Source organism: Quercus suber, unplaced genomic scaffold (assembly GCF_002906115.3).
Source record: "Quercus suber isolate HL8 unplaced genomic scaffold, Cork oak 2.0 scaffold_29, whole genome shotgun sequence".
NCBI lineage: Eukaryota > Viridiplantae > Streptophyta > Magnoliopsida > Fagales > Fagaceae > Quercus > Quercus suber.
In genome coordinates this window covers 1,891,989-1,911,475 of record NW_027069494.1, presented here as the reverse complement: position 1 = coordinate 1,911,475, position 19,487 = coordinate 1,891,989, and the positions used below count along the sequence as shown (strand labels likewise).

Here is a 19,487-nt window from a genome sequence, read left to right as displayed (position 1 = left end):
CCATGGCAACACTGCCATTTGCTGTAGATGAAGAAGAAGGTGCGCTTGAAGAATCTGAAGCCATTAGAGACCAAAAGATCAGATTTAGAAAGAAAAATTTTGTTTGGTTGATGAGAAAGTGAAAGAAAATCGCTCTGATACCATGTAAAATTATAAAATGCAAAACAAAAATACAAGAATTGATTTGAGAGAAAAAGAATTCCTCTGAATTGCTTATCAATTTGTTATAAGCTGTTAATAGATATTTAATTACAAGCTCTGTATTTATACACGAAAGCAGGGGCTAAACATGGTGCCCAAAGACGTTAACTAACTACTTAAAGAATCAACCAATTAGCTAATGACGTTGCAACTGTAACTAACTATTCTAACTAATGCTTAAGTGAAACGATGCGTTTCTCTTTTCCTTTCTTCCTTGCCATTTTATATTTACAATCTTTATTCTCACTGTCGTTTTGCTCTTCTTTGTTGTCTTTGTTGCTGCTATCATTTAAGTCATCTTCAACACATTATTCATTAGATTATATTCCAATGTGTTATGTCGCTGCCAATTACTCTGTCTCATCTGTTCTATTTTGCTGGTGGTTTGATTTTGGGCATCTAAACACTTGTATTGGGATGATCCAAATAGATTAATCCAAGATCAAAACATGAGTATTGAGATTGAAAATTAAAAAATAAAAATCATTGAATATATTTTAACCATGGCCTTGCAAGCGAAGGGGTGTGATATAAATGTGCATGCTGTAGGTGCTGGAGTTGTGCTTTGGCTTGTGGCAATCTTGCAAGGGTCTTTAGCTAAAGTTTTTATAAAAACTTTTTCTCACTTGGGGTCCCATTTCGAGATTTGATGCTAATTTTACCTCCCAATGGATGAAATTATTTTAATCGGCTGGTTGACTGATTGAATATGTTACGCATATATATCATAGGATAGGAACCATAGTTAGCTAAATCCAAAGTTTAACTTAAGAACATCGAAACAACTTCGATCTTTATTTATTATCTTCCTTTTCAACACACACAAAATACATAGCAACGTAAACCATGCAACCAGTTGTAACCTATTAATATTCAGGAATAAAAAGAGAGACTAACCTATTTTAAATGTTTACAAAAAACTATATACTATACCCAAAAACACAAAAATGATAATAACATCAAAGTATATACTCTTATTTAGATTCTCAAAAAAAAAAAAAAAGTCTTATTTATACTTTATAGAGAAAAAAAACAGAAAAAGAAAAAAAAAACAACTGAACTTCAAAGAAAAATTAGTGTAAGATTTACAATAGCCAAAAACGCAGTCCAAGCCAAACAAGGTGCAATTATATCACCAGCTGTCGGATTCACCTCCTTACAGATCCGAAAACATCCAACCAAAGCCCCAAATGTAGCCAAACACACAGCCAGCCCGACCCAACTCGCTCCGGATCCAAGAACAATCGGATTCCAAACCAAACTCAAGCCTAGCTGGGCCAAATAAAGAGACAAAGCCGTTGGGTTCTGATGAAACCCACCTACGGCCCATACAAGCCAAGCTGAAAGACCCAACAAGAAACTCGAAGCCAAGCTTGTGATATGTATGGCCCACAAGGGTGTGAACCAAAAGGGCTTCGATACCACAACGTAGCTGTGAGTGGAGGTGAGGTAAATGGTCAAAAGGGTAAGAGAAAGTGGGATTGAAACTGTTATGGCAAGTGACCTAAGGCCACGTTTGGCCATGGCCATGTTGTTTTCACGTCTGTTTTTAGTGCTCTTGTTGTTGCGGGCGGTGGTGGTGTTGGTGGTGATGTTGGGGACACCCCTAGAACGATGTTTAAGGGTTTGGGAAGCCATGGAAGCAGTGTTTGTGGTATCAAGGTTGTTGTTCTGGGAAGCCATGAATGTGTGTGCGTCTATACAAGGAAGAAAGATAAATACATGCATGTGTCTTGGGAGGAATTGTAGGTGAGGTAATATATATATATATAGATAAGACCGTGTTTTTCTCTGTGGAAAATATTACAAGTGAGTGACATGTGGGAGTAGGAGGTGATAAGAAGTGGACAGAAATGTCACACGTGGGTGTGCATGGCTGAGTGTATGTGTTCAGCTTTGATGCAGCAAATTAAGAGAGATAAAAATGGTGCAATCAAGTTTCGCTGCGTTGCATACTTGCATTGCACTATATATAGTATATACATCCAAATTTATTTGCCATTTTGTTATTTGATTTTGAAAGCCCTGCAGATTAGAACTGTGTGGGACATTTTACTTGTCTCATAATGATAATATAGTAATCGTATGTTAGCATAGGTGGCAGTAGAAAGGATATTAATTAATGGAGTTGGATGTATCATATATATACCGGTAAAGCATAGGTATTTCTTCAATTACTGATTGGACTTTTAGTTTTAGGTTTTGTTCAGTGTAGCAAGTGGGTTCACCAGCTTAATTACATGAGAACAAGGAGAACTTCCACACGTCAATTGATTGGGTATTGGTATATGATCACACTAAGGCAGCTGTCTTTTATATATACTACTTTTTATTTATTTTTTAATAATTTGTATTGCACTTGCATGTTTAAGGATTTGGATCTTCTGAAAATTATTATGAAAATGTGACCATTCAAATGAAACGGATATTTGAAGATTTTTTTATATAAAAAAAAAGGGAAAATGGATAAATTTAATTGATTGTTTTCATGTACTGCATCATCGGTAAGATAGCCATGCAGGGATTCAGGGGTTCCTCTATCCATACACAAATATATATGCTTTATGGTTTTGAGATCGTTGCCCCTTTATATACACAATACCAACACTATTTGATTCCAAATGCAGAGCAATATTTTATTGTACTTCTTCAAATCCTACTAGTTTTTCCTTACTTCATCAAGACCATAATTATATATATGCGGAGAAGTGAGAATAGATAAATCGGTTAGAAAATAATGTTAGTGCTTTAGGTCTTAATATTTATCCCTAGACCCTAGTCTAGAATTCATTTGCATGTCACACATGTTTTAACATAACGCAATGGTGATTATTATATAATAATGAACACAATATGTTGGTAAGGCCTCATTAATTATTTCCTCTTTTGCTCCTAATTCTCTGATGTTTTTATTTTTCTCTAATACTAAGGGGGTGTTTAGTTTGTGTTTCCAAACAACAATTTTCAGTTTTTAAACAACATTAAATGTATTTCCACACACTTTTTCACCCACATGTATTTCTACAAATATTTTCAAATAACAATTTTCAGTTTTTAAACACATGTACCAAACGAGCCCTGGCTTCCTCAAAAGTTTTGTGATGTTTTTGGAGATGTAAGAAGTTTTGTCCTTTCTAAGTGCCCTTAGATCTTATAGATGGATAAAAAGACAACAGCCTAATAATGTAATCTTATGTTTAATCCAAAAATAATTAAATTTTTACTTAAAATTTTGTTTAAAAATTGTTTTTAATCATAAGATCAATGCATCAATAATAATTGTCTTAAGAATTTGAACTTAATACTTTATTTGACGATAAAGGGTTTTCCAAATAAGACCTAGGCCCGGATATCAAAAGCCCTAAGCCAATTAAGATTTGGGCTTGAAATTGAATCCAAACTCTACCCCAATTCGAAGCCCTACCCAAAAAAAAAAAAAAAAAAAAAAAACGACGCCGTATGACTTCTTACGACATTGTTTGCTCTTTGATTACAACGAACGAACCAGACTCACAACTGATATCGGTCAAAGGTCAACAGCCACCATGGCGCTCCGATCAGCACCACCTCGTGCTGCAAAACCCAAACCCAAAACGTCGAGTCTGACCTCCAAACTTTTCAGAAACCCAAAAGTACCCTTCGCTCTAGCTTTGATTTTCGCCGATGCCATCCTCGTCGCTCTCATCATCGCCTATGTCCCTTGTAAATTCCATTTCTTTTTGAATAAGTTTGTCTCTGTTTGTTGTTTGGGCTATGTTTTAAAACGACGGCGTTTTGTTTACAATGTGATCGTTTTTGGTTTTCAGATACGAAGATTGACTGGGACGCTTACATGTCTCAGGTATGTATGTGTTTATAAAGAAAACGAAACAAAAAAGTCTTAATTCTCTGAATGTAATAAATGAATATTCTATATTAAATTTTCAATTTTTTACATAAATTAGTTTGAATTGGTTTAAATAAAGAGAGATTAAAAAATAAATAAATGAAAATGGTGGGTTGAATTTTCAGTTTGTTTTCTTTGTCTTTGGATTCTCTAAGCTACCAAATGAGTTTATTAAGAGTTTTTGCCATCTGGGTTGGTGTAATTTTTAGTATAGATAAATGGGTTGGTGCAATTTGGTCTGATAATTGTGAAACAGGTAAGTGGGTTTGTTGGAGGAGAAAGAGATTACAGCAACTTGAAAGGGGACACAGGGCCTTTGGTCTATCCAGCTGGCTTTCTTTATGTTTATTCTGCAATTCAGTATGTTACAGGAGGAGAGGTCTATCCAGCTCAGGTAATTTACTTCACTCTCGTCTCTATTTTTTTTGGGGTTTCTTATAAAATTTGACAAGTAACTAGTGATGGGTTTAGTTAGAAGATTATTTTGATTTAACTTGGTTGTAATTATCTTAGTGGAACAAGTCATTGTTTGTGATATTGAATTGGGAACAAGTTATTGGTATTTGCTTAATTGAATGAATGTTGACTGCCTAGTTGGTTCAGTTGGCACAAACGACTAGTGCTGATGTATACTAAATTAAAATGAATGGTCACGCATTGTGGATTTCCATGGACACTGAAGTTAAGGGGAGTTATTTTGGTTGTATTATGTAGCTGTAAGCCAATACCCTTTTATTGTTGACTACTGAACTCTATATATGCTTACACTAATACACGATTCCAGATTGCCTCATGGTTTATATTCTGGTTTGTTGGTGCAGATTTTGTTCGGCCTTTTGTACATCATAAATCTGGGAATCGTATTATTTATCTACATGAAGACTGATGCGGTATGAAATGTGCTTTAGTTTGTTGAAGATAAATTGCTAGTTTTGGCTTTAAGAGATGTGTATGTCACTGATGTGTGCATGGTAGTATTTTTACATAAACGTGTGGTACATCTTAGTTGATATGTGGAGTATTATTGAAAGATTCAGTAGTTAGATCTCATATTCATTGTCAAACTAGTGAATGTATTATAAGGCTAGTATGAGTTGACACCAACTATACGCTTTGCTGATTGGGCTATCAATTCGCTAGAACTGGCAACATTTCTGGTCTAGGATATTAAGTTCTAGGTAGTATCATGAGCCCTAGCTGTGTACTTACTGGGTATTCATTATATCTGCAAATTAGAAGGGAGATGGACTGGGAGTGAAAGGGTGAGAGATCTAAATGGAGTTAAGAGGCACTGAAGAAATACAAGAGGTGCACTGTAGAGAAAAATACGATTGACTTCATTTAAGCCTAGTCGATTGTTAGCAGTGTTCTTGCTTTTATTAGGCCATTGAATGGAGATTCTGGAGCATGGAAAGAAAGTGAGAGAATTTTGAAGTCCTTCCATACCTCTGGTTTTTCACAGATTTTCCAGAAATCCTTTAGATGTCTAAAGACTAAAGTTTTTGTGGAATGTGTCCTTGGTTTAGTATATGAGAGTATCTTGCATGCATAGATACAGGCAACCTTTTAATTGCAGGATAGGTAGTCTTTTGTCAGGACATTGCCATGGACCTTAAGCTTACCTGCTCCCCTCCTAGGTTGATTTAGCATGACGCTTGTACTGGTAAAGCTTTCGGGATAATTAGATTCTTCCTCCTTTGTCCTCAATGATGCTTTTATAGGATGACCAAGTAATTCAATGTCGATGAGATTCTCAGGTTTCTTCAGGCACTGCTGCTATGAAGCCTAAACTCAGTTTCTATTTTATCTTCTGTTAATCAGTTTTTGGCTTTCATGTTGATGGTTCTGCATAGATGTGTGTGGTGAACTTTATTATTCTTGACTTGAATCGGCTTATAGTGGTCTGTTTGCATGTCAGTATGGGCAGTGATGCTCAGTCAGAGCAATGGTAAAGTTTGTGTTCTGCTTGAGCCTATGCATGAACATGTGCTTATTTCCACTGTTGATACGAAAGTTGCTTTGTTCACTGAATTGGGCATTTATTTTTTTGTTTTTTGTTTTACTGAATTTCTTTCTTTATCTTTGTTGACATTTAGTTTAAGGCCTCCTAGGTGGATCCAATGATACGATCAAATTGCATCATGAGCTTTATCCACCTTCAGCAGTAAATCTACTAATATTCTGTTACTGAGGTGTTATAGCTGTCAGCATTTATAAGTTTAGACCCTGGATATTGCTATTGCTGCCACTTAGAAAGTTAGTAGATTTTCAAGATCAACTAATGTGTCATGTGCTTGCTCCACTGGCCTTGATCTTTGATGATATGTGTGGATCATTAACTTTGAAATAGAGTCAAGTGTCTGATATGTGAATTTTGAAACCGATTTCACTTAATTTAAGACCATGTTATATATTATATTGAAAGTGTTCTTTGGGAATTAACGAGAAAGTAAATTTTCTAAGAAGTATAGTCTTTAGAATTATCCTCTACTGTTTACATATCTCTTAACTTTGTCTCAATCTGGGCTTCTTCCTCTCTCCTTTCTCCTTCTGTCCATGCTTTAATAAGCTTCCGTTCTTGAAATGTGTTGTAGCTTCCATGGTGGGCTCTTAGCTTGCTTTGTCTGTCAAAAAGAATGCACTCTATTTTTGTGCTCCGTCTCTTTAATGACTGTTTTGCTACGACGCTCCTTCATGCTGCAATGGCTTCACTTCTTTACCAAAGGTGGCATCTAGGGTTGATCATATTCAGGTAGCATCTTGGCTTTCTTACTGCACTTCTGTTCTTCCTTTTATATTTGTGTATATATATGTACATATATATATTTTTTTTAATGGTAAAAGAAACTGGTTGATGATATCTTTTTTATCTCTACAGTGGTGCCGTTTCAATAAAGATGAATGTGCTACTATACGCTCCATCTCTATTTCTTCTCATGCTAAAAGTATGTTAATATCTGTTTGAGTATATTTCTTCAATTTTATTCTCAATTCTTCATTAAATTTGCTCAAGTAACCATTTTTGTTCCTGAAACACTTCTTGTATAGGGTATGGATATTATTGGGGTGATATCGGCTTTAGCTGGTGCAGCATTGGTGCAGGTGCTTGCTCTGTCTTCTTCATTCTTAGGGTTGTCAGCATAGGCTTGAATTTTTTCTTTGATTAATAAGAAATGCTTTATTATTTTTTTCATGTTAAATTCTTTGCAGAGGATACAAGTCTTTTAAATCTGGAAGTTTTGTGTTATTCTTTTGATTATTTTTCCAATGTGCATAGGTGAGTTGGAGTTCAACTATCATTATGTTATAAGAGAGGGCATTGTGTACAGTGTTCATTTGTTGCACCTACTTGGTGAATGGTTCTACAGATCCTGTTGGGGCTACCTTTTCTCATATCACATCCAATTGCTTACATATCCAGAGCCTTCAATCTTGGGCGTGTCTTCATCCACTTTTGGTACTTTGTTTTTGACTTCATGTGTTTCAGATTCCTGACAACTTTTCTCCATGCAAACTTATTAGCTTGTTCTGCAATAAATGGACAAAGGAAAATAAATTTGTTGTTATATGTATCTATATATATATATATATATGAAGAAAGTCTATTTTCATACTTTTGTGTATTTGAATATATCTGTGCCCCAAATAGGCTGTTAGAAATCATTCTAGGGCCCAGTAGAGGTCAATTTTATTGAAGTTGGTACCAGATACACTCTCAAGGATCATGGGCCAGTATGACAATTATTCAATCTAAGAATTCTGAATCATAATACAATACATATCGAATTAGTAACTGGATGAGTTGTAGTGCATCAAAAAAGGGTAGATACCATGCCTAGTGGTCTATTTGCTGAAGTCCTTTTGAAGTGAAATTGTCCTACATTGTAACATGGTTTTTATTAGCATTGTTTTGATGTAACATTATGATTGCATGACCAGTATTCTATTTTTGTTGTTATAGTTGTTATTTGAATTAGCAAAGATAAATTTGTCATTCTGTTGAAGAATAACCCTCAATTTTTCCAGGTCTGTTAACTTCAAGTTCATTCCTGAACCACTTTTTGTTTCAAAGGAACTTGCAGTCTCTTTGCTGATTGCTCATCTTGTACTACTTGCAGCTTTCACTCACTATAGATGGTGCAAGTAAGTACATGGGCTTACATTTTCCATTTCAAATAATAAATTGGAAGTTGCAACGATAATGTGGATATGAAATTTGTGGAAAAACTTTGTTTCTTTCAATGTAGTAAAAGTTCAGTGAGAAGTTATAAATCTGAGGTTCTGAACACCCTCTTGTCAAGCAGTAGTAATATGTAGGCGGGTTTTTTTTTTCCCCCCAAGGAGAAGATTGGCATCTGGATTATTGTGTTTGGTTAATGATTGATTGTAGGCATGAAGGGGGGCTTCTCAAATTTTTGCATTCTAGATTTGTCTCTTTGAAGAAGTCTGACAAAAGCGGCTCATCCTTCAAGATACTCAATAAAGAACGTAAGTGGTGGACGCTCCCAAATAAAACTAGGAGGATGTCTGACTCTGTATCTTTGATTATTCTCTCTTTATATTAGATTTCAGTCTCTGTATATTGATCTCTGTTGCCCAGACACTAGCCCATTGCCCTTTTCTTCTCTCTTTCGTCTTTTCCTCCAATTGGATACTAAATTTCTTCCTGATTGGATCAGATATTGTGACAACTATGTTTGTTGGGAACTTCATTGGCATTGTATGTGCCCGTTCATTGCATTATCAGTTCTACTCATGGTAAGTTTTGCTGGAGGAAAACCTTTTCTATATATCATTGATTTGGTAGCTGAGCAGCAGTGCTAGTTGCTGAAGCAGTTGCTTACCTTTTATCTAATTTGTTTTTTATAGCAAGATGTATCAAGTTGTAATCTCAAATTAGAGGGTAAATGATTATGAAGCTTTGTGTGAATGATTTTGTTTATATTCTTTGATTCTGACATGATATATGTTGTGGAATTTTCTCATATCCTACTCTCGACTAATTTGCTTGGTCCCTCCATTACTCTTGAATGGGTGGTTGCTTCTTATCTGGGCTGTGAACCATCTATTTGACCAAGTGGTCATCTCCCCTTTTATGGCTATTATGTTTAGTTTTTACAATATAAAGTTTGTGTGTTTGTTTGTTTTTTTTGTTTTTGTTTTTTTTGTTTTTTTGTTTTTTTGTTTTTTTGTTTTTTTTCTTTTTTCTTCCATTGAACATCTGGTTTTTCTTCCTCTGCATTTCTTTGCATCATTTTTTCCATCGTTAAATAATATATGCTTATTTGAGTAAGGGGCCGTGTTGAAGGGAAGTCATAATCTATACTATGTTTTAGGATATTGATGCTGCTGGTGTGTATCCATTTAAATTTGCCAAGATTGGTTTGTGGTGCCATTGCCAGGACATGTGAGTTGTTAATGGGCCCTCAAAACCATTCTGTATAGGATGGAGAAGTCAATAGATATGAAGTTGACTGATTTCTGGGGAAGCTTTTTCTATCAATAACCTGTTTTATATAAGTGTCTTCTGTACATGTAGCTTTATACCATGTAGAGGTTACTATTTTAATTTATGTTCAACAAGCTTCTTTGAGATCCTCTGTTATAAAATTACCTAGGATCACTCCCTTTGGATAAAACCTCCCTCAAAGGTCCTCACCCTAAGTATTAAGCAAAGGTCCAAATTATAACTGTCTTATCCGGCAGCATGATGCCGGACAAACCAGAGCAATTCAACAGGAAAATTAAAAACAGGAAAAAGAAAGACAGAACCTAGGAGTCAACACCAAATGATGAAAAACTGCTTGAAGTTAGCACCTAGGGTTGGTTGGAGTTGGCACCAGACTACAGAGACAAATTCAACAGAAACTTAATTCATCAAAATAGTTTCCCTTTGATAGGAGTACAAATATACAATACTTTGCTTATAAAGGAACACTAAGCCCTAATTCTAATTGGTGTAGGAAACCCTAATTGCCTTATTACAAAAATAACCTTCCTTATAGAAATTATAATATTAATAACCTAATAAACTAATAGGACCTTGACTTGTAAAATAAAATAAGACTAAATTAAAATAGTTTTCTTTTTGAGAAAACTACTAGGACCTTTACTTGCATCATCCTGCCCTATTTGGAGAAAATTTGACCTCGTTTTAAAGTGCTCAAGGATCAGAATTATAGCATAGAACACTTGCTTCAAGTCAGTTGCACTGAAAACAGTAACCTTGCATTCCACATCTATCCTTGCATTAAGATGAGGTTTTTTATTTATAGACTAACACTTTTATCAATGAAAGTATGTTTTTGGGATGTGAGGCCCTAAGAGGAGGTTGCTTTCTCTGTGAAAAAGAAAATAGTTAAAAGGTGCTGTCATCTATCTTGACCAATTTCCCGAAGAATTGGAAATCTAGGCTGGTTCAGAATCACTAGTGCCTTTTAACCTTTTGTCTACTGACAATGAAGCCAAGCTTGACAATTTAATTTCTTCCTTGCTGAGCTGCCTCTCTTGCCACTTGAAGCAGTAGCTGTCTGCCTTCTATTTTAGACTTTACTGAGGTTTGTTTAGACTTTCATTTAATGGAGGAAGTAATCTAGAATTCTATACACTTTCACTTTTTTGTTGAAACTGCTAGGATAAGTCTGAGTAAAAGCCCATATAATTAGTGTATGCTGATATCATGGTTTACAGTTATGGTTTTAAAATGTAGTGTTCATAAAATTAACTGTTGATAGTCGAAACGTATCATTTTATTAGAAGTGAACAAGTCTCAACTCCCATTTTATGTGTCTGCTGCAGGTATTTCTATAGTTTACCTTACCTATTGTGGCGAACACCCTTTCCCACATTGCTACGGTAGGTTGCTCACTTTGTCCATGCCTTACTGCTATGGTTATTTATTGATTATTTCTTCAATCATATTCACTTAATGTCCATCTTGCGTTGTGCAGTATATTTTTGTTTATAGGGGTTGAAATTTGCTGGAATATCTATCCTTCAAATGCTTATTCATCTGCACTGCTTCTCTGTCTCCATCTTGTTATACTATGGGGACTATGGTCTGCCCCATCTGAATATCCTTATGTGGACCATAAAGCACACAAAGAGAAACGAAAGGAAAAGTAGATTTATACCCCCGTTAGCTGAATTTTGATTGTCTTTAAACTCTTCACAATTTTTCCATGACTGTAAAACAGCAGGTTGAATTTTCTTTTCTGGCCGTAACTGGTTTCTTGTAAGATTGAAGAATGTTCAATCAGCCATCTATACTATGAATGCTAAATACAATTTTTTAGGTTGCAAGAAAGCTTGCTATTTTATTTTATATATTTCAACAAATTTTTATGAAATTGTTTATGCTTCACTGTCCCTGCTTCATTTTACTCTGAATCCCATCCTTGTGTTTCTTGACTTAGATTATATTATTTGCTCACTTAGGGGTGTGTATAGCAAGTTTACTAGTTGGATTTAGATTTGCTTAAGGACTGAACCTTGGTGGAGTCTACAAGTTTTTTTTTTTAAAAAAAAAAAAACCTATAAAGCACAGGTCCCGTATGGTAAACTTGTTAAAAATGATTTTGGAATGGTTAAGGGTCCTTTTATTTTCAAGTTAGACTCTCTTGGATGGAAAGTCTTAGGATACTTATAGAAGACTAGATTGGGATTATTATTGATCTATTTCTAGTTATATGTTACATTATGAATTATGAAGTACTTAGCTTGGAGTGACATTATTAATCTGAGTTGGTTGTTTTTTGTTTTTGTTTTGGTTGGATTTTTTAGTATAATGATGAAGGTTTTTGCTTTTAATTCTTTCTCTTTGGGGCTAAAGTTGAGGCTTTCATATGGGCTAGGTTTATGTATTATTATTCTTACGAATAAACAATGGGCATTTGGACTCTCTTCAGGGTCCACTCTGCCTTATAGTCATCTCTCCCCAGTCCCCTTTATTTATTTTTAATTCTTTAATAGGCCCAGTCCCCTTTAGTGTTCCCGTATCATTCATTACTTTTTATTTTTAAGGCCAAAAGATTTGAAATTTGAACACCATGGCGCTCCTAGCATTGCTTTCAAAGTTTCAATTATCTGAGTGGATTACCTCATATTATATGTGCCTATATGGCTTCAAATTTGGTTAAGTGATGAAAAAGTGCTAAGGCTAAAAAGACAAAAATGACCATGGAGTCTAGTATTTACTATGTACTTATATTAGTTAAACTTAGAGATGTTCAAAGAAGCCCTTCAAAATAAAAAGGAAAAGAGATCAATGAAAGTTCCAATGATTTTAATACGAGGAGCTTCTAAAGTTGTGTTTTGAATTGAGGTCTAATGCTTAACAAGAAGGCTAGCTTTGTGATGTACACATTTTTGTTGTATGGTTGTAATTATTAGGGAAATGTTAACAAGTGTCCTTAGAGCATTGGTTTATAATTCATTTTAAGAAAGTTTTGACATCACTTTTATGGGAAATGAAAAAAACTGTCAAAACATTAAATTTTTTTTTTCTTCAAAAAAACTTTCTTTATCTGGATTGTTAATTAATGCCATGAGGAATTACTAATAACTAGTAAGTTGTTCATGTTCTTGATTTGGCCATTGGTCCTCAAGAACAATGTAATGTAAGAAGGTCCTTCAAGATTGGTAGTCGACAAATTGATGTTTTGACTTGCCTGCTTTTAATTCATATCCTTCATATACGACATCTATTTGTCATAGTAAGAACAATGTGATATAAGAAGGTCCTTCAAGATTGGTAGTCGACAAATTGATGTTTTGACTTGCCTGCTTTTAATTCATATCCTTCATATATGGCACCTATTTGTCATAGTAATATATATATATATATATTTTTTTTTTTGGGTGAAATTAGAGTACTTATTAGCGCGGGAAGTTGAGGTTGGATTGAGAGTTGGGAGGATTTTGTATAACAAGTTAGTAATTTATTCATGCATAGAATGGAGCAAATTTAGTTGATATTTGATGTTAAGGGAACATATCAAAATTTTGAAATTTTAAAGGGAAAAATCAAAATTACTCTAAATTTTAGGGGTGTAATTTTTATTTTAGCTTAAAATAAAATTAGTCCTAAGCCACATAAAGGGTTAATTTTACAAAATCAAACTTATTCCAAATTTTGATAAGATTCCCTCAATCAAACCTAACCATGATTAGAAATTTTTTTAGGTGAAATATTATTTGTTTTTCATCAAACCATGATTAGGGTTTGGTGAAAAGATTTTTTTTTTTTCAAAATTTAGAATATTATGTTTCTATTATTATTGGAAAAATCTAATTTTTTAATTTTCTCAAAACTCAAAACGAGGGTTATTCTATAGAAAGTATGTGTAAGAGCATTCACATCAATTTGTGTAAAAAATTTCATCTATTTTAACCTAAAAACTTAATTTTTCTATTTTATATATTCACTGTTCAAGATATCGTATATTAAATTTTTTATTTTACACTACATAATATTATACATAAAGAAATAATAAAAAATTATATGCAAAATGAATAGTATCGATATAAATTTACACAACAACTGTAGCATCTTTACAAATTTACACATTTTAAACTTCAATTGAATCAAATGGGTAAAATTGAAGCCCTTTTTTTTTTTTTTTTTTTTTGGGGCAAATGTTTGATGCAAATGCTCTAATTTAATTACTATTCTGAAAGAATGGCATTTGATGTAATTGTAGCAAAAGAAGTGGGACCAATTTGAGAATGAGCGCACTCACACACATCCCACTCCCATTTTAACGCGAACCATTTTTCATTCTTCTCTCGCATCCCACTCTCACTCCCACGCTGCGCTTTTAAATTTCGAATTGTATTGTAGCCACTGTACGGACCACTCACCCACACAGCTTCATCTCCAAACCAAAAAAAAAAAAAAAATGGTATGCCCTTCTTTTTTTCTTCTTTGATTTCTCTCTATCATATCTGTATGTTAATTTTTCTGGTGTATTTAGGTATAGTTAGGGTTTCAAGAATTTCAACACTATTATTTTGTACCAAAATGTGATTTCACAAAAGCATTTAGATCTATTCTCCACGAACAAACAATTTTCACTACTATACAACACACACACACAAATGCAGAATTTAGGGCTAATTCGTGTGTGTGTAATGTTGTTGTATATGTGCAATTTTTCCATTATATGTTAGGGGACATGCTTTGAAATCTTGGATTTTTTTTAAATTTTTTTTTTATTATTGGTTTTGGATTAATCTCTATGCAATTGCTTGAAGAGATTGGTGATGGGTTGAATTTTGTTTTGGGTCTTTGGCTTCCCATCTTTTCCGGCCAACAAGGTGTCAGAGCTCGACGCAGAGCATAGATTCCTCCGGCGAATCGAGTGGTAGTTGGATGCGAGGCTAGGGTTCCTCCGAGCTGAGAATGAAACCCTAGAGAGAACCGAGAGAGGACGGTGCGATGTAGAACGAAGCGGAGACAAAATGCAATTGCCGTGTATTGAAGTAACTTCCATTAGGTTTAGGGTTTGAGTTCGAAGAATCAGGAATATACCCAGTACTGGGTTTAGGAATGAAGGAGAGGAGAGGAAGAGTATGCTAACTATGAAGTGAAAACTGAAACTATTGAGTTTGATTTTTGGGTTTTTGGTTTTTTTTTTTTTCTTCTTCTTATCTATTTTGGGATTAATATTGGTTTCAGATAATACGTAAGAGGAATGGCATTTTTTACATTTGGGATTTTGTGAAAGCGGATAAGAATTGAAGAAAAACAAAAAATATCTTAGGACCTACAGTTGCAGAAATGATCCTGATAAAAAGTCAGCATAACTGTCAAATTTGTTTTCTAATTTCCCCATAAAAAATTTGTCTATAAATAATGCTATTTAAAAAAGATATTTTGTGAAATTCCACTATTTTAAATTAAACTTACAAAGTTTACGTTGGAGCTATATTTTCCAAAATCATTTTGGTGGACTTTTATAAAATTGTCTGTGTGTGTTATAAACAAGTCTCTTATTATCAAACAAGAATTTTTTCCAAGCTTTTGTGAAGGAGATGATTCTGTTTCATTCATATAGGGTTTTTTTTTTTTTTTGGTGGCAGGATGGACATGATGGGAAAGATCCTAAGCAAAGCACTGCTGATATGACTGTTTTTGTAAGTTCCTCTACATTCTCTGAATAATGCAAAAGGTTACTAAATCTGTCGTATTATATATAGTATATTGTGCTTATCGAATTTTAGATAGAATAGAAGGACGGAGAAGAACAAATGTGAACAAACCCAATTAGTTTTTTTCACATGTGAGGATCAATAACTGTTTGACCCTGTAGTTTTGGAGCCAATGCTTTGTTGTTGTGATTTATGGATTCTTACATGTGATGTGCGTGTGTGAGATGAAAACACGGATTTAAGTTTCTTGGATGTGAAGTGTTTGCATGTGGGTAAGTAGTAGTAGTAGAAATTGGTGTTAAATTTTTTTTTTTTTGAGTGTTTGCAAAATTGGCTGCATGTCTTTTTGGCTGTAAATGGTGTTTAATACTAGATTTTAGGCTTCTGTTCATCATTTGCAAGAGTCCATCAATTAGGATGGAAAATATGACAATTTCATTTTTCTCCAAACTACTAGAAGGTTTAGTGACAGTTTCTAAATGGGAGTTAATTCATAGTTTGCCCCCCAAAAAAAAATGCTGTCGTTTTAATACTTACTTGCTTTTTGATACTAAGGACTCTATCAGGCCTTAAGAATGGATCAAAATGAATTTTTTTTGCTTATTAGTTGTGTGACTGATGAAGTTGGATGTCTGAGCTATTTGAATTGTATAAAATTGTTTGCCCGTGCATATTCTTTGAGGTTGAAGGTTGAAGCTATGAAGTTCTTAGTTATTACTGATGATTTTGAGTGTTTGCTTCTTAAATCTATGGTGATTCATTTACATGTCAATGATAATTAGATAAATATTGGTGTAGATTGTGCACGGATGAGGAATTTCTTAATTCACTGTTGTCATTGTTTTTTGTAGTTTTCTTGTTAAGGAGTTATTGATATGCTTTTTTAATTAACTTTTCAGGTGCAAAATCTTCTGCAGCAGATGGTAAGTTACAAAATAGAGCTTAGGTTCAGCTAATGTCTTGCTGTAACTAACAAAATTTTGTTTGCAGCAAACAAGGTTCCAACAAATGTCCGACTCGATTGTTACAAAGAATATCCTTGACCGTATTTGTTAGCTATTTTTTTGTTGTTGATAAGCTGTATTTGTTAACTTGATGGTGAATAACTTCTCTAGGCTAGGAACACTACAAATGAACTAAGTTCCCTAATGTATTTAAATCTGCTATGAGACTAAATTTAATGGTTATTGGTTCTCATATAGGAATCTTATGTAAAGGAAAGTAGCCTATCATTTCTACTTTGAACAATTCATTATTGGCTCAGGGTCAGAGCTGGGAATTTAGCATTGGGTGAAAAAACTAAAAGAAAAAGAAGGGGTGGGGGTGGGGGGGTAGGGAAGGGATTGTGTGTGATTTAAGCTTGGGTTGCCATATGAGAAGTAGGTTCACTGAATGTGGGGAAGCATTTCAAAAATGAGCTCAAATGGTACCTCCTCATCTTATAAGAATGAAATGGAGGGTGATGTTATGTCATAGGTTCAATATCTATTAGATGTGTGTTACCTTACCAATAAACTAGAATGGGAAAAAAAGGGGGGCGGGGGGGGGGGGGGGGTTGATGGTCTCCAAAGCTTGAACTCAGTTCTGCCCCTGATTTCTGGACATTCATGTTCTGGATATTTGATATAAGAACAGGTCATATGGGAAGAATAATCAGTAGGGAACTAGAAATTAGTGTAAGTAAACCTTCACTCACGCAGATGATGCTCTTGGACCACACATGCATGGATATTTATTTTATATAAAAAAAAAGGACCCACCCTGCCACCCAAGCAGGAAGCTTGACAGGGAGAATAAGTTGGAACCTGTCTCTTTCTGTTCCTGGTTTTGTCTACCAGTTTGCTAAAGCAACAGATTTAAATACATTTGGAAATTTGTTGTGTACCATGTTATTGTACTTATTTGCTTTTCTGCAAAACTGGTAAAAGATGAGGTTTTATGTCTCCTTAACTGCTACTCACTTGATGAGATGGGAGGCCGCATAAATGAATTGGAGCAAAGCATCAATGATCTACGAGCAGAGATGGGCGTGGAGAGCTCTCCATCTCCAGTTCCCCCAACCAAGCCACAGTTAGATGATGTGAAGAAAGAGGAAGGTTCTGCATAGTGTTAATGCTGTGCATGTTTTACATGGAGTGATGAGTTTGGTTTGATGCCCACTTTCTTTGTCTGCGATTAGTCTGGAGAATGAAAACACTGCTGTTATGGAATATTATTTAGTGCCTCATATGTTTTTGTAATGCTGTTTTTCTTTCAGAAATACAGTGATGGGAGTAGTTATTTTATCCCACATTGAAATGTGTTGGTCGTTTGACATTAATAGGGAAGTAATGAATATGAATATCTGTTTCAATTATTATTATATTTTTATCGATCATGCAGTCCAGGTGGCTCTGTTCCTCAACATTACCCAACTTGGCTTTATGAGTTTTCAAGTTTCAAATATACCCGTCTCAAATTCCATCTCAAGTGTGTCTGCTCAGCTTTTGACAATAGTTGTGTTCGATGGTGAAAAGCACATTCAGGGACTGGCCGTAGGGAATTATAAATTTTAGGATTTTCGTAAGCTGGAGTGTTCAACTTTTTTATTTTTTGAAAATCAGATAACTTCCATTCCCATTAAAACACTTGAGCTACATTATTTTTCAGTTGTTCCGGTAGGAATTCAGGAAGGTCCTCTATACAAGCTACAAATTTCTTAATATTCTGAGCATACCTTGCTAAAGTGTTTGCTGATTGGTTTGCTTCCCCTTGGGACTGGTTCAATCCAAACTCTCTCTCTCTCTCTCTCTCTCTCTCTGATAATTTGATAGCAGGGCAATTTGAACCTTGAATGTCTTATTTGAAAACACCATGATGTGCCAATTAGGGCAGTTCAATTCAAGCCTTGCTTCTTTTACAGCCAAAGCACCCAGTAACAAACCCTCTTCTTTTGTAGAAAGCAACTTCTCTCTGACAGCAACTGAATTAACTTCTAAGAGCATGAGTTAAGGCACATCTAATATTTTATATTAAATAATGCATGTTTCTGTTATCGTATTTAAATGAAGTCAAATTGTAAAAAGTAAACAAAAACACGCACACGCACACGCAAACAGTTATGATATTCCTGAACCCGTTGAATTCTCTTTATTTTCTGGTGGCAAATTTATAAGAAATCTTGAACCTTTATAACCAAAATTTTAGCCATACTGAAAATTTTGCTGTTCAGCTCAAGTTTCTTGCTTCGGAAAACTCATGGATCCATGACCATCATCAAAATATCTAGTAAAAAGATGTATCATCACCTGCTTACTTAGACTGAGTTCCTTGTACATACATATAGTTTGGATTAGCCTATTATCCGAAAGTCGTAGGCAAAGAAATTAAGACTTGGGATCCTAAACCAGTTGATTCCTGAAAGATTTCCTGTGTTTATTTGATTCTCCATCTTTCTTGGCAGTCAAATGGAACTTGAGAGCTGATTTTGAAAGAACAGGGTAAAGTTAAAAATTTTCAAACAAATCACAACAAAATTTTTAAAAAATTAAGTGAATCAAAGTATGCATGAAACTATTAAACGAAAAGAGTGAAAGAACATAAAAGTCACAGTAATATATAATCATCCTTCTACATAGTTCTGTTAAAAAGTAAAACTTATAAGACATGGATATGACACCCTACAATAACAGAGAGGAACTAGAACCCTTCTAACTAAATCCTCCATTTTATTACAACTTTATATTACAAATAAGTAGAAACCAAACCTGCAGAAAATTAAAGAACAAAAACAAACAAACAAACAAAAGCTTCAACTACGGCATTGAGTGATGGCACTGCAACCGCGGTTATAGGGGTTAGCCTGAGCACCAGCCTTGCAGTTGTAGTAGGAGGCACCTCTTAGAGAGCATGGCACAGTGTTCCTTTGCAGTGCTGCATAGCTTATGTACTGAGTGGTTGCCAAGATGCGCCTGTTGATCTCAGAGTCCATGTCAAATTCATTGCCATCAGCCATGCACTCAGCAATGGAACCTTGGCAGTGGTTTGAGGTTTTCCTTGGCACCCAGCTCAAGCTGTGGTCCAAGCTTGCGTTGGTGGAGGAGATCATCATCAGGGTTGTGATCAGTAACATGTAGAAGGCCATGATAAAAGAGGTTGAGTTAGCTATTGTTGTAGCTAGATGATGCTCTTGTTTTTATTCTCTTTTGGCTATTCTGACTATCTCTCTCTATTGTGATTTGTGAACACTCCTATATAATAAGTATGATCC

At 34.7% G+C, this 19,487-nt stretch overlaps 4 protein-coding genes across 7 annotated transcripts; 2 read left to right on the top strand and 2 right to left on the bottom strand.

The window, feature by feature from the left end:
* Nucleotides 1-987: 987 nt before the first annotated feature.
* LOC112033582 (translocator protein homolog) lies at nucleotides 988-1,952 on the bottom strand. The gene has a single exon (XM_024066360.2). It carries the CDS (start codon nucleotides 1,927-1,929, stop codon nucleotides 1,264-1,266), a length of 666 nt encoding a protein of 221 aa, XP_023922128.1. The 5' UTR covers nucleotides 1,930-1,952; the 3' UTR covers nucleotides 988-1,263.
* Nucleotides 1,953-3,678: 1,726 nt separating this feature from the next.
* On the top strand, nucleotides 3,679-11,436 carry LOC112033577 (dol-P-Man:Man(5)GlcNAc(2)-PP-Dol alpha-1,3-mannosyltransferase). 2 transcript variants are annotated; one of them, XR_010627718.1, is made up of 14 exons: nucleotides 3,679-3,903; nucleotides 4,008-4,042; nucleotides 4,344-4,481; nucleotides 4,909-4,977; nucleotides 6,682-6,839; nucleotides 6,966-7,032; nucleotides 7,136-7,189; nucleotides 7,456-7,544; nucleotides 8,114-8,230; nucleotides 8,478-8,575; nucleotides 8,767-8,845; nucleotides 10,439-10,644; nucleotides 10,886-10,942; nucleotides 11,038-11,073. XR_010627718.1 is itself a non-coding variant. In XM_024066353.2 (13 exons), the coding sequence occupies exons 1-13, from the start codon at nucleotides 3,747-3,749 to the stop codon at nucleotides 11,210-11,212; spliced, it is 1,293 nt and encodes a 430-aa protein (XP_023922121.1). In that variant the 5' UTR covers nucleotides 3,680-3,746; the 3' UTR covers nucleotides 11,213-11,436. The 2 variants fall into 2 exon arrangements, 1 of the variants encoding a protein (XP_023922121.1); XM_024066353.2 differs by lacking the exon at nucleotides 10,439-10,644 and having other exon boundaries at nucleotides 3,680-3,903; nucleotides 11,038-11,436.
* A 2,425-nt stretch (nucleotides 11,437-13,861) lies between these two features.
* On the top strand, nucleotides 13,862-17,594 carry LOC112033556 (heat shock factor-binding protein). Of its 3 annotated transcripts, none has more exons than XM_024066336.2 (5): nucleotides 13,862-13,989; nucleotides 15,170-15,223; nucleotides 16,138-16,161; nucleotides 16,229-16,271; nucleotides 17,200-17,594. In XM_024066336.2, exons 1-5 carry the CDS (start codon nucleotides 13,987-13,989, stop codon nucleotides 17,343-17,345), a joined length of 270 nt encoding a protein of 89 aa, XP_023922104.2. In that variant the 5' UTR covers nucleotides 13,862-13,986; the 3' UTR covers nucleotides 17,346-17,594. The 3 variants fall into 3 exon arrangements, with proteins under 3 accessions (XP_023922104.2, XP_065626355.1, XP_023922103.2); XM_065770283.1 differs by lacking the exon at nucleotides 13,862-13,989 and adding an exon at nucleotides 14,534-14,569; XM_024066335.2 differs by lacking the exon at nucleotides 13,862-13,989 and adding an exon at nucleotides 14,622-14,657.
* A 1,213-nt stretch (nucleotides 17,595-18,807) lies between these two features.
* On the bottom strand, nucleotides 18,808-19,487 carry LOC112033580 (rapid alkalinization factor). Its single transcript, XM_024066358.2, has one exon. The coding sequence runs from the start codon at nucleotides 19,359-19,361 to the stop codon at nucleotides 19,029-19,031; it is 333 nt and encodes a 110-aa protein (XP_023922126.1). The 5' UTR covers nucleotides 19,362-19,487; the 3' UTR covers nucleotides 18,808-19,028.

Bases quoted from the DNA above. Each gene is read 5' to 3' on its own strand.
- LOC112033582 (XM_024066360.2), bottom strand. From the start codon at position 1,929: ATGCATGTATTTATCTTTCTTCCTTGTATAGACGCACACACATTCATG.
- LOC112033577 (XM_024066353.2), top strand. From the start codon at position 3,747: ATGGCGCTCCGATCAGCACCACCTCGTGCTGCAAAACCCAAACCCAAA. The intron at 7,545-8,113 runs GTACTTTGTTTT...CAATTTTTCCAG, and splicing joins CGTGTCTTCATCCACTTTTG to GTCTGTTAACTTCAAGTTCA. The intron at 8,576-8,766 runs GTAAGTGGTGGA...TGATTGGATCAG, and splicing joins CAAGATACTCAATAAAGAAC to ATATTGTGACAACTATGTTT.
- LOC112033556 (XM_065770283.1), top strand. From the start codon at position 14,549: ATGCAATTGCCGTGTATTGAA. The intron at 14,570-15,169 runs GTAACTTCCATT...TTTTGGTGGCAG, and splicing joins TGCAATTGCCGTGTATTGAA to GATGGACATGATGGGAAAGA. The intron at 16,162-16,228 runs GTAAGTTACAAA...TTTTGTTTGCAG, and splicing joins AAAATCTTCTGCAGCAGATG to CAAACAAGGTTCCAACAAAT.
- LOC112033580 (XM_024066358.2), bottom strand. From the start codon at position 19,361: ATGGCCTTCTACATGTTACTGATCACAACCCTGATGATGATCTCCTCC.